The sequence below is a fragment of the Stenella coeruleoalba genome, assembly GCF_951394435.1.
Source record: "Stenella coeruleoalba genome assembly, chromosome: 5".
In the NCBI taxonomy this organism is placed as follows: domain Eukaryota; kingdom Metazoa; phylum Chordata; class Mammalia; order Artiodactyla; family Delphinidae; genus Stenella; species Stenella coeruleoalba.
The window spans coordinates 48535688-48552177 of record NC_137150.1 but is presented as its reverse complement, the minus strand read 5'-3'; the positions used below and the strand labels follow the sequence as shown (position 1 = coordinate 48552177).

The window sequence follows — 16490 nt, the reverse complement described above, 5'->3', positions numbered from 1 at the left end:
TACTTTTCAATGGATTTTCATTTGTTTTGATATATAGTTAGTTCACTTGCTGTTTAGAAGCCCTGACAAAAACGCTTAGATTCTGGTACTGCATCTCCCTTTGTCTTGCCCTGGAATTTTCTGCCTCTCTTTTCCTAAATATTTTAAATATAAGGGTGTGTGTTTATGTGTATGTGCGTGTGTGTGTGAAATTCTAATGTGAAAGGCACAAACTGTGGAACATTTTCATATTCTTTACCATTATACGTATCTTAATGTGGTCCACTCACATTTTTATCAGAAAGTATTCCTTTCAGTGGTATATTATTTTTTGTTCTCTTGGCTTTTATCTCAGATATAAACCATGAACACTAATAATGGCCACTGACATACAAATCTTCATTAAAAGTGGTCGAAAATTCAAAACCCAGTATCAAAAAATACCTTGTGAAAATAAAGTAAAATATTTTATTGCTAAAATAAACAAATTAACATATTACCTCTGAGCATTTCTTTGGCATGGAATTTGCCACATAAAACCTACTTAACTCATTAAAGTTTCTGTGCTGCTCTAAGTGATTTTTGGAATTTTTTATTTTTCTCTTACTAGAGCATGAAATTCATTGCATGGCAGAGGGGTCTGTTCACACATTTCTATTCTGATATGCTCCAGTCAAGTTATGTTTTGCTTTCTTCTTGCTACACTAATAATTCATACTGCAATCATTGCTTGAAAGACACGTAGAATTTGAAATCAATACCACTCTAAAAGAAAAAGTCATCATGGGAATTCCCTGGCAGTCCAGTGGTTAGGACTCGCTGCTTTCACTGCTGTTGGCCTGGGTCCAATCCCTGGTCAGGAAACTAAGATCCCACAAGCCATACAGTGTGGCCAAAAAAAAAAAGGGGGTGAGGAGGTCTTGAGTGGTATAAATGGGGATGTTTTAGGTAATGATTCTTCACTTCTTTCAGCATTCGCATGAATTCCATGAACACCTGTGCTCATGCAAAACCCTATGAACAAATGTTCATAGCAGCTTTATTCATACTAGCCAAAAACTGGAAACAGAGCAACACCCTTCAAAGGGTGAATGGTGAAACAAACTATGCAATACTACTCAGCAACCAGAAAGGAATGAACTATTGACACTTGCACTACTTGGATGGACTGGAAGTGATTTATACAGTATAAAAAGGCCAGTCCCCAAATGTTACATACTATGTGATTCCATTTACGTGATCTTCTTGAAATAACAAAATTACAGGTTAGGGATTGGAAGAGGGGTAGGTGGTAGGTGTGACTAAAAGCAATAGCACAAGGGAGATTGGTGGTGATTGATAGAACAATTCTGTATCTTGACTGTGGTGGTGGCTTCACAAAAGCTACATGTAAGAAAATTGCATTGGACTACACACACACACAGACACACACATGCACACACACAAAAGTGCATGTATAAGTGATGGAATCTGAATAAGCTCTGTGGCTGGTAGTGAGGTCCATTTTCTGGTTTTGTTACTATACTATAGTTATGTAGGATGTCAACACTGAGGGAGGGTGAAGGATGCATGGACCTCCCTGTACATTTCTTTGGAACCTCCTGTGAATTATTTCATAATTAAAAGTTTTAAAAGTAGACATGATAGTACAGTGAACCTCCATGTACCTATCACATGCTTCTTTTTGGCCAATCTTGTTTCAGTTGGATTCTTCACATTTACCTCTCCCTGATATTATTCTGAAGCAATTCCCAGTCATCATAGCATTTTTATCCATCAACATTTCAGTAAAAGAACCTTTATTTTTATATATAACCATAACTCTGTGAATAATTTTTGTGTGGTAGGCATCTAATTCCTAGAGATTCTTAATCCATCAGGGTTCATTACCTCAATTCATACATTTACAGAATTATTTCTTATTTTTCTTGACAGATTTTCCTTTTACATCCTGCTTTCCTTTCTTATCTTTTGGAGAATTCCTCCCCTTCTTTTGCAATTTTAGCAGGTCTTCAAATTTCCCAAATCCTTTGCGTACCATTATTCCACGCCACCATGCCTGAATCTGAAAACAAGAACAGCATCAGCTCGTACCACAGTGGACTGGGGATGGTTACAGCTCTTTGTTCTGGTATGTAGTTTTCAAGATGTGGAGAATGAATGTCACTAGAACTCTGAACCTTATTTTCTCTCTTTCTCACTTGGCCAGTCATCCAGGCAAAGCATTTTTCAAGTATTTGGTGCTTTATGTGCCAAGCACTGTTCTAGACATTTGGGAAACAGCAGCTAAATACCAATGTCACTGACTCTGTGGAACTCACATCCCAGTGAGGGGAATAGACGATAAACAATAAATACATGACTGTATAATTTGCCAGATGGCGGAGGTGACAGTGCACAGCAAGGGGAATGGGTATGCCTGTACCCTGCCTTCCTCTTGTTCCTGGACTACCTGCGCTCCTACCTACAGGCGGCCCTTACCTGTTCTTGAGATCCTATTCCTTCGCACCTGTTCAGGAAATCTCTTCTGTAGTAGACTCTTCGAACCTGCCAGTGGCTCCCTGTTTCTCTCAGAATAAAAACTCAAGTCCTGGCCTCTCACCTTCTGAGATGGCCCACACTCTGTCTGTGGAGTATGTTTCTACCAAGGTCATTTTCACCTCTTGAGATGGACGGCATTCTGTCTATGGAATGTGTATCTCTCTAAATAAATCCACGTCTTAAACAAAAACAAACAAACAAACAACCACCACCCCCCAAAACTCAGGGCCTTGCAATGGCTTACAAAGCCCTATCCAATCTGCCCCTCCCTCCTGATCTCTTAACTGTCTCCCCCTTGCTCACTTGCTCCAGCAATGCAGACACACGCAGGCACTGCTCCAGCTCAGGGCCTTTGCCTTTACTGCTTCCTCTGCCTGGAACACTCTTCCTAATATTCAGATGGTTCACCCCTCCACTTCTTCAAGAATTTGCTCAATTGTCATTGCTATGGACTGAATTGTGTCCCCTGCTCCCGCAATTCGTATGTTGAAAAGCCTTAATGCTCAATGTGGTGGTATTTGGAGATTGGGCCTTAGAAGGTAATGAGGTTAGATAAGGTCATGAGGGTGAGGCTCTCATGATGGAATCAGTGCTCTTATAAGAAGAGACATCAGAAAGCTTGCTCTTTCTCTGTCATGTGAGGACACGGTGAGAAGGCAGCTGTCTGCAAGCCAGGAAGGGAGCTCTCACCAGAAACTGACCATGCTGGCACCATGGACCATCCCGGACTTCTAGCCTCCAGAACTGTGAGAAAATAAATTTCTGTTGTTCAAGCCACCCAAGCTATGATACATTGTAATGGCTGCCTGAGCTAAGACAGTCATTTTCCCAATGAGGCCTACCCTGACCATCTCATTAAATTGAAACCCTTATAAATCTAAAAAAAAAAAAAAGATGCAAATGAACTTATTTACAAAACAGAAAGAGACTCACAGACTTAGAAAACAAATTTATGGGGCTTCCCTGGTGGCGCAGTGGTTGAGAATCTGCCTGCCAGTGCAGGGGACACGCGTTCGAGCCCTGGTCTGGGAGGGTCCCACATGCCACAGAGCAACTGGGCTCGTGAGCCACAACTACTGAACCTGTGCTCTAAGCCCGCGAGCCACAACAGCTGAGCCCATGTGCTGCAACTACTGAAGCCTGTGCACCTAGAGCCTGTGCTCCTCAACAAGAGAAGTCACCGCAATGAGAAGCCCACCTACCATGATGAAGAGTAGCCCCTGCTCGCTGCAACTAGAGAAAAGCCTGCACGTAACAACGAAGACCCAATGCAGCCAAAAATAAATAAATGTATTAAAATAATAATAATATTGATGTTGGCTCTAAAGACTGGGTAACCAATCCTTTTATAAGTCAGGTGGTTTCCGGCTCTTTGCCTTCAAGAAAAGTGAAGTTAATTTGTCAGCTTAGAGCCTGCTATCTATTTTGGGGGATATATCTGGAAGAAGTTCAGAGATATGTGAGGCCCTGTCACTTAAAACAAAACAATATAGGCAAAAAAAACACCTTTTTCCATTCTTGTCAACTTAAGAATTTAAACGAGGTTTCTCATCTGTAAAATAAAAAATAAGAATGGAACTGATGCCAAACTTTATCTCATTCTAGCAATAATTAATAGTTATGCAAGAATGTATAAACTATGTGAAAAAGTCTTTCCAAAACTCCTGTAAGTCAAATAATTAAATATCAAAATTTATAATAGATTTTATATTGTTTTGGTCAATTTTATACTACTACTAATTTCACTAAGACTCAATCCAGAACATTACAACACTGTGATCATAGAAGAAAATTTTAATTTAAAATTTTAATTTATATAAATATTTTTGTAGCCTAGAAGTATGAGGTGATCCGTAAATGACATACACACACACACACACACACACACACACACACACACACACACACACACACACTAAGGTTAATTCTGAGGGGAAAGTGGAATGGAAATACACGTTCAAGAAGAAAAAGAAATGACATAAAATTTTTGCATGTAAGATAAGAACTTGTCTACTGACATACCAAATCATAATGGTACTTAAGATTCCATTGGATACATTTAAAATACTGATATAACAACTCTATTTTAAGATGTCAGTATGTAAAATTCACTGGAAAGTAAATCCTTTGCAATGATTTAAACTTAGTGACAAAAAAGGTTAAATATCAATTTTAAAATGTGCAAGAGGGTGCATGGCTTTTCAAAATGCTTTTAAGAAATATCCCCCAAATATTATTTTCATTCCTGAGTATATACATATTAAAATTAATATTTTAACATAAACTTTTTTCCTTTATGTTGCAGCTCGGGCATTATTTTGATTTATTAAAATTATGTTTGTGGTAGCTTATATTATCTATGAGTTTAATTTCAGAAGCGTAAAGGAGGTATCACACAATATTTACCAGGAAAGGGAGGATGTTAGGTCTGATATGATTGAGGGCCATTGATAAAGGGTCTTACAGACCAAAGACTAACTCTTATTTCAGGTAACATGGAGAGTTGTCCACTTCAGCAGAGGCATGGCAAGATCTGACCTAGGTTTTAACAGCGTAGGTCTGACTGCTGAGTGGAAGATGTATCACAGGGGAAGCAGGTGAGGAAGTAGGGACACTAGTTGGAGGGCTAATGCAGTCATCTGGGTTTGAGATGATGGGGGTTTGGACCAGTTGAATGAAGAATACTGAATACTGACTGAAGTGGACACGTTCCTGGGCTGTCTGGGATATCCTTATGTTTCAATGGGCTTGGTGGGCAAGGAGGAGAGTGACAGGGCTCTTAGCCCTTTGATGCTAAGTTAGGGGCAGAGCAGAACTCTGGTCTCTAGACCTCTGATCCATAAATGCTTTCATTTCTAATTTTTCAGTCTCATCTTACTGACGTTGTTAACATAAGCTTTTCACTCCAGTGAATAGTCCAACAGTTTTAGATACTTTGGGAATTTGAAGTTTTGGTTTCTTTTGCCTATTTGTCGGCTTCTCATCTGACACAGAGAAAAGGAACAGAAAAGACAAAAAATGCTAGGATGATGTTAAAAACTCTCTCGCTTAGCCCTGGGGATATAAAAGTAAATAAGAATCTCTATTCTCAAGGTATAGATGTGTAAAGAGCAGCCTCATATATCTATAGTTTAACACTAATCCCACTCCAAGCAACTGTGAATACGTTATACAAAATTTTTGCTGATTTTACCTTTGTTGCCATTGTCTTCATATTTCTTCTTTCTTTAAGGTACGCCCGTACAGCCTCAGCGCCTTCGGCACACACTGTCATTGGGGGTTCTTCCATGGGATTGCCCATCAGTGTCAGAACTTTTAGATTCACTAGACTATCCAGATTCTCTGGAAGATGGGTGATCAAGTTGTCCTCGAGCCGTAATTCTTTCAAAGCTGAAATGATTTTTTTTAAATAATGAATTTGTCTTAAAAACAAGCAAAATTAAAGCATGCATTCTTGAGTCCAATCACTTTGAAATGTTTCCTCCTATGCCATGTAACAAAAGACGGCACATTTAATGAGGCAAACCAAGTTCTCTTTTTCATAACAACTCAAAGTTGTTGGAGCCAGTGTAAATCAGCGTTACAGACAGGAAAATAGTAAATACTAAAAAATGTTGAGAACGTTCCATTGCTCCAGGGATCAAAGAGAGGATAAAAATGCATGATCTGAAAAAAAAAAAAAAAAAAAAATGCATGGTCTGGAGCATGACTAAGGAGTACCTCATACCCACCCCTGCCGCTAATCTTTGAATTATGTCCTATGGGTATGGGCAGGCAACAGCTTCCACTCATATTCCTTCATCCTTCTTTCATTAAAGAATAAGTCATAGCTTGAAAACACATCTATAAACCTGAAGATTCAGCACATTATGGCAAAGAAAAAGTTTTTGTTTGTTTCCTGTAGGATCTCAGCAAAAGCCTGTTCAGTGAATGGATGGATTTACAAATAGTGGTTTAGCCTAGTGGAAAATGTTTGCATGTTCAAATACGAATCATGTATGATTTCTCATGTCAATCATGTAGCTCCAAAAGTCCCCCCTTGCTAATTTCATTACTCTGGGTCAATCCTTTTCCTTTTATTCAAGTGACTTATTGACCTAAAGCAAATTTAATACAGGACCCCCAACTCCAAATTCCGGCAGATAGTAGGTATTCAGTAAATTCTTGTTCATGGCATAATGACTCTATGGATGAATGCTAACTTTCTTAGCAGTTGCTATTTTCTTTTCAATTCTTAATAAACAATCTAATTGCCTTTGTGAGGCTCTTAGCTGTGCTAACCTGGCACCTGCCTTCCCCACACTACTAGGAAGCTCTGCAAGGAGGTGATGGGGTAGGTCTAAGCTCTCGTCACTGAGATTGATCTTTAGTAGGGCAAGGAAGCCTTCAACGCTGGTCTCAAACTCCACTGGGCTGTGGATCTACAGAGATTCCTCACCTTGTGCTTGGCAAATGGCATCTGGAAGTTGCTTAATCAGATTGCAGCGGCAATCAAGAATTTCCAAGTTGGGCATCGATCCCAAGGATACAGGCAGGTACTCGAGATGATTGTTCTCTACATACAGCTCTTTAAGACTCTGAAATAACATGAGAGTATACCATAATGACCCTTACATTGATAAAAGAATTATGGTAACCAGAATCACCTGTGAGTTCCCATGTTCTTTCTTTTTTTTCTTTTAATATTTATTTACTTAGGCTGTTCTGGGTCTTAGTTGCTGCATGTGGACTCCTAGTTTCAGCATGCATGCAGGATCTAGTTCCCCGACCAGGGATCAAACCTGGGCTCCCTGCATTGGGAGTGCAGAGTCTTACCCACTGGACCACCAGGGAATTCCCTCCATGTTCTTTCAATGGGGATATTATGCATTGGGGTAAAGGGAAAAACACACATTTAAAGAATCATCATCAAAAACTACAATTATTTTTGAGTTAAGCCATCAGTTGCGGTTCTCACGTATGCAGGGAAAAGAGAACATGGGAATCTAGTGTTTATTTGGTTCACGAGAACTTTATGGAAAAACAGTTTGGATCATTTAACTACAAATATCATTTGCTTCCTTTCAACAGCTAATTCTCTGTGGCAGTTGCTACAGAATTGCAATTGCCACAGACATCAATCCAACATTGCCCAAGTGGATGTAACCAAAATGTACAGAGAATAGGTTAACTATTTTCAGATTCACTGGGCAAGATTTTAATGTTTGCATTTCGCCCTAAGATTTTGGAGAGTGTGGCGTGACATGTACAAGGAGCAAGTTGATGAAAGCAGTTCTGTGAACACAGGGCAAAGGAATAGAGAATTAGGAATAGGTGAGACGTACCTGTTCTGTACATGCCATTGCTCAGTTCCAGGACTGGGAGTTATGTAGTTACACCTACTTTATCATTATTAAAGTTACACCTAGTTTATCATTATTAAAGTGTAGCACCAGGAACATGAAAAAAAAAATCTTTAAAGTACGCATACATAAAGACACACTGGTATGGCTACTTTGAATGATGTCATCTTATTGCTTTGCTAGGATTTAGCATAGTGCTGTGGACCCATCTTCAGCTTGAACCTGGTGCAATAGTTAAGTACACCATGATACGCCTTCCACCATGCAGGGAGGGAAATCAGACTGTCCCATCCAAAATGCAGACTCCCAGCCATGTCATCTGTATGATACCTTAACTTCAAAATAGTATCATTTTCAGGGAATAGTTTTTAAAAGTGGAAATTAATTGCAAAGTGGTATGGCTCAGTTTCTGCAAATAAAACATGCCAAAGCACACAGTAGAAACAAGTATGGCTTGACATATCCAAGAGCAACTACAATAAAATGTTCTTGGAGGATGGATCCCGGGGCTGTTTAGGAAGACAGTGGGAGCCTCAAAGTGCAACAGTGACTGCTTGCTGGGAGCTAGGAATCTTGTATGGATGATTCCACATGCAACCTGTGAGAACAACACCATGTCTTCTCAGTATCAGCCAATTTAAGGAATCAGGGCGTATAATTTTTTGCCTGCTCGTTTGGGGAGGCTTACCTGGAGTTTCCTAATGCATTCTGGCATATGGGTAAGCTTGGCTCCCTGATCTTGGCCAATGTATAATTTCTCTAAAGACTCTAAAGAAAGGATTTCTTCTGGAAAGGAAGGAAACTGGTTTCCGGTTAGTCCAAGAATCTTCAGTTTTGAAAGTAAACCAAAGTTTGACGGTAACTGGAAGTATTCCAAAAAGATAAGTTTCAGGTCAAGATTATTTTTAACAGTAAGAAAATAAATTGGGCTTTTAGTTTTGAGGCAGAATGTTTAAAAAATAAGTAGAGCAATTTAGCATCTCCTACTGATGAAAAGTTAGCCCATATGTTTGCATATATAGTATTTATACTCATAGATATATAAAGTCTGGAGTTCTACCTTTCCCCCAGCCTCTCTGCTCTTTACTTTTACGCACTGGATAAAACTAGAGCAATTTTTAACCTACTTTATTGCAAATTTTTAAGCTGTAGTGTATCAAATGCTTGACACTACTGAAAGAAAAAGTACTACGCTTATTAGTGTAATATTGCAACTATAATATTCATAATTAATTCTGTTATTGGAACTGATCCATTTAGTGACATGACCTCTCACCCTTAAAGGCTTTAGCTCAGCAATTCTGAAACTTTAGTTAAAATCTCAGTTGGAAGGAAAAAATGAATTACTGTTATATCTTCTGCCCTCCAGTGAATCCCAAGGCTATCTGTCCTGGTATTAGGCAGGCATTTCACAGACTCCCACTCCCAGACTTTCAGAGTTGGAAGGCCTTAAAAAGGTCTATTCTAATCCTCTAATATGGTGGTGGAACACGTTCCATGCTAGCCATCCAGCCCATATTTAAACACCACCTCCTGGGATGAAAAGCTCATTGGCTGAAGACCACTACTTACCAAATTTCCTTCTCCTGTCAAGCCAAAAATCTGTGTCACTAATACATCCACCTATTGGCCTCTTTCTGGCCCTCTGGAACCACATGGAAAAATCTCACTCTTAAAATATGTGACACAATCACCCTATTGATTATGTTACAGAAATACCTATTTTCTTGTAGGAAAAAAGGCCCAACTCTGTGTCTTAATAGCTCCTTAACTCATTTTGAAATATAGTTCCCTGGCAAATCCTTCCTCACGGGTCCCTGCTTCAGCCTTTGGGCTTTCCTCCCACCCATTCCCTAATCTGTCACTCTACTTTTCATGACAATGGTTAATAGGGTTTGGCTCAACCCAATCTCTCTCTAGATGGGTGGAATAGGTAAATAATTAGTGAATAGATTATCTCTATAGTGGGCTTTCTTTTGACCTACAGGCCAAAGTCTCATATACTTGGAATCTGCCATAAGCCATTTTTCTCTTTATTGTGTAGTGTGAGGGTTCATTTTCTTAAAAAGTTATAAACTGCTTACAGTTTTACTTATTTATTAACATTAAAAAAAAAAAAAAAAACTCAGAACAAGTCAACCTCCAGGGAAACTGATGTTTAAGCTTTCCTTCTTGGCTATTTCAAAATTCTTCATCAGGCCCTTAGATCCCTTCAATGGGAAGCATCTGCATTCAATGCAGTCCAAAATAATGGGGAAAGAGTTTTCAATCTAACCACTTCATTACAACCTAGTCATTTCACTCTTATTACTGTTTACTTCGTTCATAGGTTTAGCTTTTCTTTTTCAAAAGCCCATTGAATTTTAAAGATTTTTTCCCCCAGGATATTTAAGATCTAATAATTAATCCCATCATAGTCATATCAAAGTATAGTGTAGGTAAACTTGGATGTACAGAAAACCTGCCAAGCGTCAAATGAGAACAATTATTGCTGACACTATAATTGAGCTGTAGCCATTCTGAGGTTGAATTTTCCCCCTTAATAGTGTGAATGAAAAATCTTACCAGCCAAATCAGTAAAACAAAAGATGTTGCAGCCACCTGACAGTGAGCCCTGAGGGAACTCAGGATGGAGACAAATGGGCTGCCCACTCCCAAGCCCTCAGCCACTGCAGTCACCCTCCACGGTGCACCCTGAGGAGACTCAGAATGGCCCTAGATAGCTGAGGTGCATATCAAAGGAATGATTTCAGTGAGCCCAGACTCTTGCATCTTCCCATACACAGAAATGCGCTAAATTCCTTAACTTGAGAATTTGGTTTTCTTTATTTAACAGTAATCTTTTGAAGTTCCGACTACCTGGTCTTTGTTGCAAAAAGTCCTATATATCCCGGCTCCTCCCTTCCCTCTGTGGAGCAGACCCTCTGAGCTATCTGAGAGGCTGCATCCCCCGCTTAAGTCCTCAGTTTTGTCCACCAAATAAAACATAATTCTCAACTTTTAGGTTGTCTGTCTTTTTTCAGTCAACAATACCATACAAATAAAATCCATCTAGATACACACTGAAAGTTAGCTATTTTTGCCTCCATCTAGGAAAGAAAAAGCAACTGGCCAGGCTTCTAGCGCCAGAAGCCCATGAGGCAAATTTTGGGGTGTGAAAAGGCATTGGCTTAAAGGCAACGTGTCATTATGGAGAGAAATGCATTGGGAGGTTGCTGGAGGCATAATAGGGAATTGAAAAAGGAAGACAAAAGCCGCAGAAATACCATCATAAGAACTGAAGAATAATAAGCACTGGTACATGGAGATTTTCATGTTCAACATAATAACATTGAACGTGTTCACATTTAGGTGCAGTTTGACTTGCAGTAAAACTTGGTGTTGGGTGAGGCTAATCTTTGTTAAGGAGCCATCTGTGTCTGATTCCCTCCTCCACCCTGATTTCTTAAAATGTCTCACAGGGAAGGGTTAGGTATCACTCGTGACTCAATAGGATTTAAGTGAACTTCCCAAGGGTGCTTTATATTTTGAGCCTTTCACTCCCAACTGTGGAATGACAGTCTTTGTTCACTATAAAAGGAATTTCTTACATGAGCTGCAGAAGAATTGGGAGCCGGGCAGAGGGCTTCTCATAGAACCTCTAAAATCCTCCAAGGTGGGCTGCTACTTAAGTAGAGATTGAGTCCTAGATTCTCTTCCTAAATCTTAAAGTCATCATCAAAATATTTACTTCCTGAAAGGCAGTTTTGAAACTCTCTAGCAATGAGGAAAACAAAACAAAAAACAAAAAACCCAAAGTCCTAGAAATTGAAAGTCAAGTAAAAGATTAAAAAAGAACAAAAAACAACTTTAAGGCTAGGTCTTTTATAATATATGAAGTACATGAGAGTGCTGTTCATGGCTAGGAAAAACAGACCTAATATTTGGTTACTGTTGTTGATTTCCAAACCTCCCTTTCTCTCTCTCTACAGTTGTCTTTTGCTTTTAACAGAACTCTGTTCTTTTAAATTTTCAAATATGAAAAAAAAAAGATATATTCAATATCCGTAATAACCTATAATGGAAAAGAATCTGAAAAAGAAACATATATATACACAACTGAATCACTTTGCTGTACACCTGAAACTAACACAACATTGTAAATCAACTATATTTCAATAAAAACATAAAATAAAAAAAAAAAAGCATCTGTACCCGCCATCCAAACCTTTCGTTAATGAACAAAATGAATTACTGCAATTAAAATTGAGTACTTGGGGCTTCCCTGGTGGCACAGTGGTTGAGAGTCCGCCTGCCGATGCAGGGGACACAGGTTCATGCCCCGGTCCGGGAAGATCCCACATGCCGTGGAGCGGCTGGGCCCGTGAGCCATGGCTGCTGAGCCTGCGCATCCGGAGCCTGTGCTCCGCAACGGGAGAGGCCACAACAGTGAGAGGCCCGCGTACCGCAAAAACAAACAAACAAATTGAGTTATGATCCCATCCTCATTTCCTTGACTTCCTCCCTCTTCCAAGAGGCAGCCATTATTAGGAATTTTGTGAGGTTTTTTTCCAGTACATATTTTTATACTTTTATTACATATAAAAATATCCATAAAATGTGTTGTGTGTTGTGTGTATGTAGTTTTGTGTGATTAAAGATTTATATGTGATATAATATTCTGCCATTAGGTGTTTTACTTTTTAATAAACATCACACTTTTGAGATCTACCCACATTGGCACGTATAACTCCAGTTCACTTAAGTTATTGTGTAGTATTCCATTTTACAAACATACCGCAATTTACTTGCGAATTCCTCTACCAACTGACATTTAGATTATCTCCCGTACGTCATGATTATCAACAATGTTACCATGAACGTTTTTGAACACACCACCCTGCACACATGTGGGAGAGTTTCTCTAGGGACAAACTGATTTTGCAGTTTCCCGTGAATGAAACATTAAAGCCTAAGGCTGTATGTGTCAGAGAACTCTGCTGTTTCAGGAAACCCCGGTAGGAGGTAGTCTTGTTAAGAACATGAACCCTGCAACCCAGTGCTGTGGGTTGGCATCCTGACTCTCTCATGTACAGGTGTGTGGCCTTGACAAGTTAGTTAAGCTCCCCATGCCTCATGTTCCTCATAGATCATTGAGGATAATATCACCCACGTCGAAAAGTTATTGTGAGGATTAAATGGGATAATATCAATACATGTAAAACATTTAGCCCAGTGACCGGCACGTACATATTGTAAGTAAACATCAGCTACCATTTATGATCACTATTGCTATTCAGAGCAGGAAAAGTAACATAAATGGTGACCCTGTTGGATATATCTGTTAACCCCGGATTTTCACTCGTAAACTCAGTTCGAATTTCCTGATGTTTAGACACAGAACTACACCAGCTTAGGGCCAGAAGGGCCCTTGGTGGGAGCATAGCGACAGCCAGGAAGGGGATCGGTACCTTGCATATTTTATTATCATCCAGCGCCAGGATTTCCAGGTTCTGCAGCTCACAGATCTGCAATGGACAGCGTTCCAGATAGTTCTGGCTGAGATCGAGGAAGCGCAGGTTAACCAGGCGTCGGAAGGGGCGGCGCAGCACCCGCAGGCCGGTGTTGTGCAGGTAGAGCAGGTGCAGCGAGGTCCACCTGCAAAGGACGTGCGGCACCTTCTCTAGGTGGTTCCCGCTCAGCCCAATCTCCGTCACCTGCGAGAGCTCGGCCAGGGTGTGCGGGACGGAGTGGAGGCGATTGTGGGATAAATCCAGCACCGACAGCTTGGAGCACTGGCACAGCGACTCCGGGAGAGCAGGCAGGCTGTTGTAGGCCACGTAGAGCTTCTTCAGCTTCGTCAGGTTCCCAATCTCTTCTGGGATGGCACTTAGCTTGTTCTCATCCAGGTCGATGATCTCCAGGTTGAAGAGACCACACAGCTCCAGAGGGAAAACTTCAAATTGGTTTTGCTTCAGGTGGATCTCCCTCAGTTTAGTCTGGTTCACTATTTCCTTGGGCAGAGATTTCAGGTGGTTTCCCGCCAGTCCGAGCAGCTCGAGGTGGTGAAGGCGTTTACAGACGAGGGTGGGGATCTCCGCCAGGTCCGTGCGGTAGAGGCGGAGCTCACGCAACTTGCGGATGCCGCCGAGGACCCGAAGGGACGAGGCCAGGAGCGGGTTGTCGCTCAGGTCCAGGCCCTCCAGGTTGCTCAGCTTCCCCAGCTCGGGGCACAGATTCTTCAGCTTGTTCTTGTTCAGGTAGAGGATCCTGACATCCCTTAAATGCTGAATATCCTTGGGGATTTCTGCAATCTGGTTGTTTTCCAGATGCACTTCCTCTAATTCTCGTAAGCCTAAAATCTCCGCTGGAATGGTAAGCAAGCTCTGATTAGAAGCGTCAATGAAAAATGTTCTATCAGAGACCTGTTGTGGATCATTTTTCTGATGAATTCTAGATGAATGTTCTGATTTTGTGCTGTCATTTGACATTATTCTGATGGAAAGTTCAAATATTCAAAATCTGAAATATTGTGAAAAGAAACAAAAAAAATATTAGTTTACTTGCCACCAGATTTGGTATCCTTAAGAGAAATAAAGTTTAGTTGATTAAATTGAGTGCTCACTACAACACAACATAAAACGTAGGCTTTTGTGTTTCATGTTGGGAGAATACCCCTCTTTCTCCTAACAGGTTGACTTATATTTTAAAAGAAGGATTGTCTAATTTCAATTTTTAGAAATGCCTCTTTTGATTCTATTTTCAGGTTGGATGTGGAAGGTTGCAAAAGATCATTGATCTTACCATAAACACCGAGAAAACATTAGGAAAAAAATAGTACTTTAAAATACTGCATTTTGGGGAGTTCCCTGGTGGCTTAGTGGTTAGTATTCTGGGCTTTTACTGCCATGACCTGGGTTCAGTCCCTGGTCAGGGAACTGATATCCCGCAAGCTGCGTGGCCAAAAAACGAAACAAAAATTGCATTTTTCCTTAAATCCCCCAGAGAGTTGTGGATGTAAAGAAGGCCAGTAGAGGGCTTCCCTGGTGGCGCAGTGGTTGACAGTCCACCTGCCGATGCAGGGAACACGGGTTCGTGCCCCGGTCCAGGAAGATCCCACATGCCGCGGAGCAGCTGGGTCCGTGAGCCATGGCCGCTGAGCCTGCGCGTCCGGAGCCTGTGCTCCGCAACGGGAGAGGCCACGACAGTGAGAGGCCCGCGTACCACCCCCCCAAAAAAAATCCAGAAAGTTTCACAAAGCAAAACTTGAATTTTCCGTGCCCTGGCAACTATTTCATAGCTTTTACATGGTATTTACAGCTGTTTATATAGCATTTACATTGTATTAGGTATTATACGTGGTCTAGGGGTGATTTAAAGGATGCAAGGAGGACGTGCATTGGTTATATGCAAATACTATGTTGTTTTATATAAGGGCCTTGAGCATCCACGGATATTGGGATCCGAGTGGGTCCTGGAACTAATCCCTTAGGACACCGAGAGACGACAAGGAACAATGACATCCTCACATATTTTCTTTGGTTCTGACTTCTAGAAATCTCAGATTCGAGTTAGACCTCTACTCCGAGTTCTTGACACATAAGCACCCAGTGAATCCACTCAGCATCCCTCTCCCCTGCTCCCCTACCCTCCAATCAGGGAGGGTTTTTTTTTTTCCCAAACTACATCCCTCCTCCATACCTGGAAATCACTGGGGGTGATGAGAAAGGTATTAATGGAAATGAGCTATACATGTGGTGTCTTTTTGACCATCCTATTTGATATGCATTTTGACATTGCAGGCTGTCGTTCTGTGTAAATACTGTTTTGTTTTGCTAAGGCAGATGGGGAGAACAGTGCTGTAGGTGCTGTTTGCCTGGTTAAAGCAGCTCTTTCCTGGTTATTCTGTTCTGACCCTGTTTGTTAGTCACTCTCTAGAACAAAAGTCTAATTCTGCCCTTCTTGCTCCTTTGGAAGAGTATGCTTCCCTTCCCCTGGAGCAGCAATTAATTAATCCTCAACCTCTCTTTCCCCTATTTTCTTAACTCAAAATACTTTAAGGGAGGAATAGGGAAGGGCGGGTGCTGAATTGCACCTACACTCACACTTGAGTATTTCAGGCTACCTCTCAACTTTGTTGGTAGCACGTGGGATAAATGAAAATATAATTGTCTTTTCTATCATCATCATGTGTAATCTGAAGAAATACAAGTGATGCTTAAAATCTGTGGGTGATGCTTAAAAATCTCTTGAGGCACAGGGTTTCAAGAGACCTCTGCCTTGCCTGGCACAATTTCTTGGCAGTGGAGCGGTGGTCTGGAATTGGCTGGTGGGGTAGTGGGAAGAAGAGAGGACTCAGACATTTTGTTTTTCACCTTTGAACTGTCTTCCTAACTGGCCTGTTTTTACCTTGAGGATCTTCCTTACACCTTTGCTCAGGCCAAGGAGTCTCTGACTGGTTCCAGAGTCCTCTACAGCAGGGGTCCCCAACCCCCGGGGCCATGGACCGGTACCGGTCCGCAGCCTGTTAGGAACCGGGCCGCACAGCAGGAGATGAGTGGCGGTGAGTGAGCGAAGCTTCATCTGCCCTCCCCATCGCTCACGTTACTGCCTGAACCATCCCCCGCCCCTTTCACCCCCCCATACCTC

General features: G+C 41.1%; 1 protein-coding gene across 1 annotated transcript; it reads right to left on the bottom strand.

Annotated features, from left to right (window-relative positions):
* Positions 1-1891: 1891 nt before the first annotated feature.
* LRRIQ4 (leucine rich repeats and IQ motif containing 4) lies at positions 1892-14332 on the bottom strand (the record flags this gene model as incomplete). Its single annotated transcript, XM_079922633.1, has 5 exons — positions 1892-2044; positions 5714-5910; positions 6959-7097; positions 8551-8724; positions 13313-14332. The coding sequence occupies 5 exons, from the start codon at positions 14330-14332 to the stop codon at positions 1892-1894; spliced, it is 1683 nt and encodes a 560-aa protein (XP_079778759.1).
* Positions 14333-16490: the final 2158 nt, after the last annotated feature.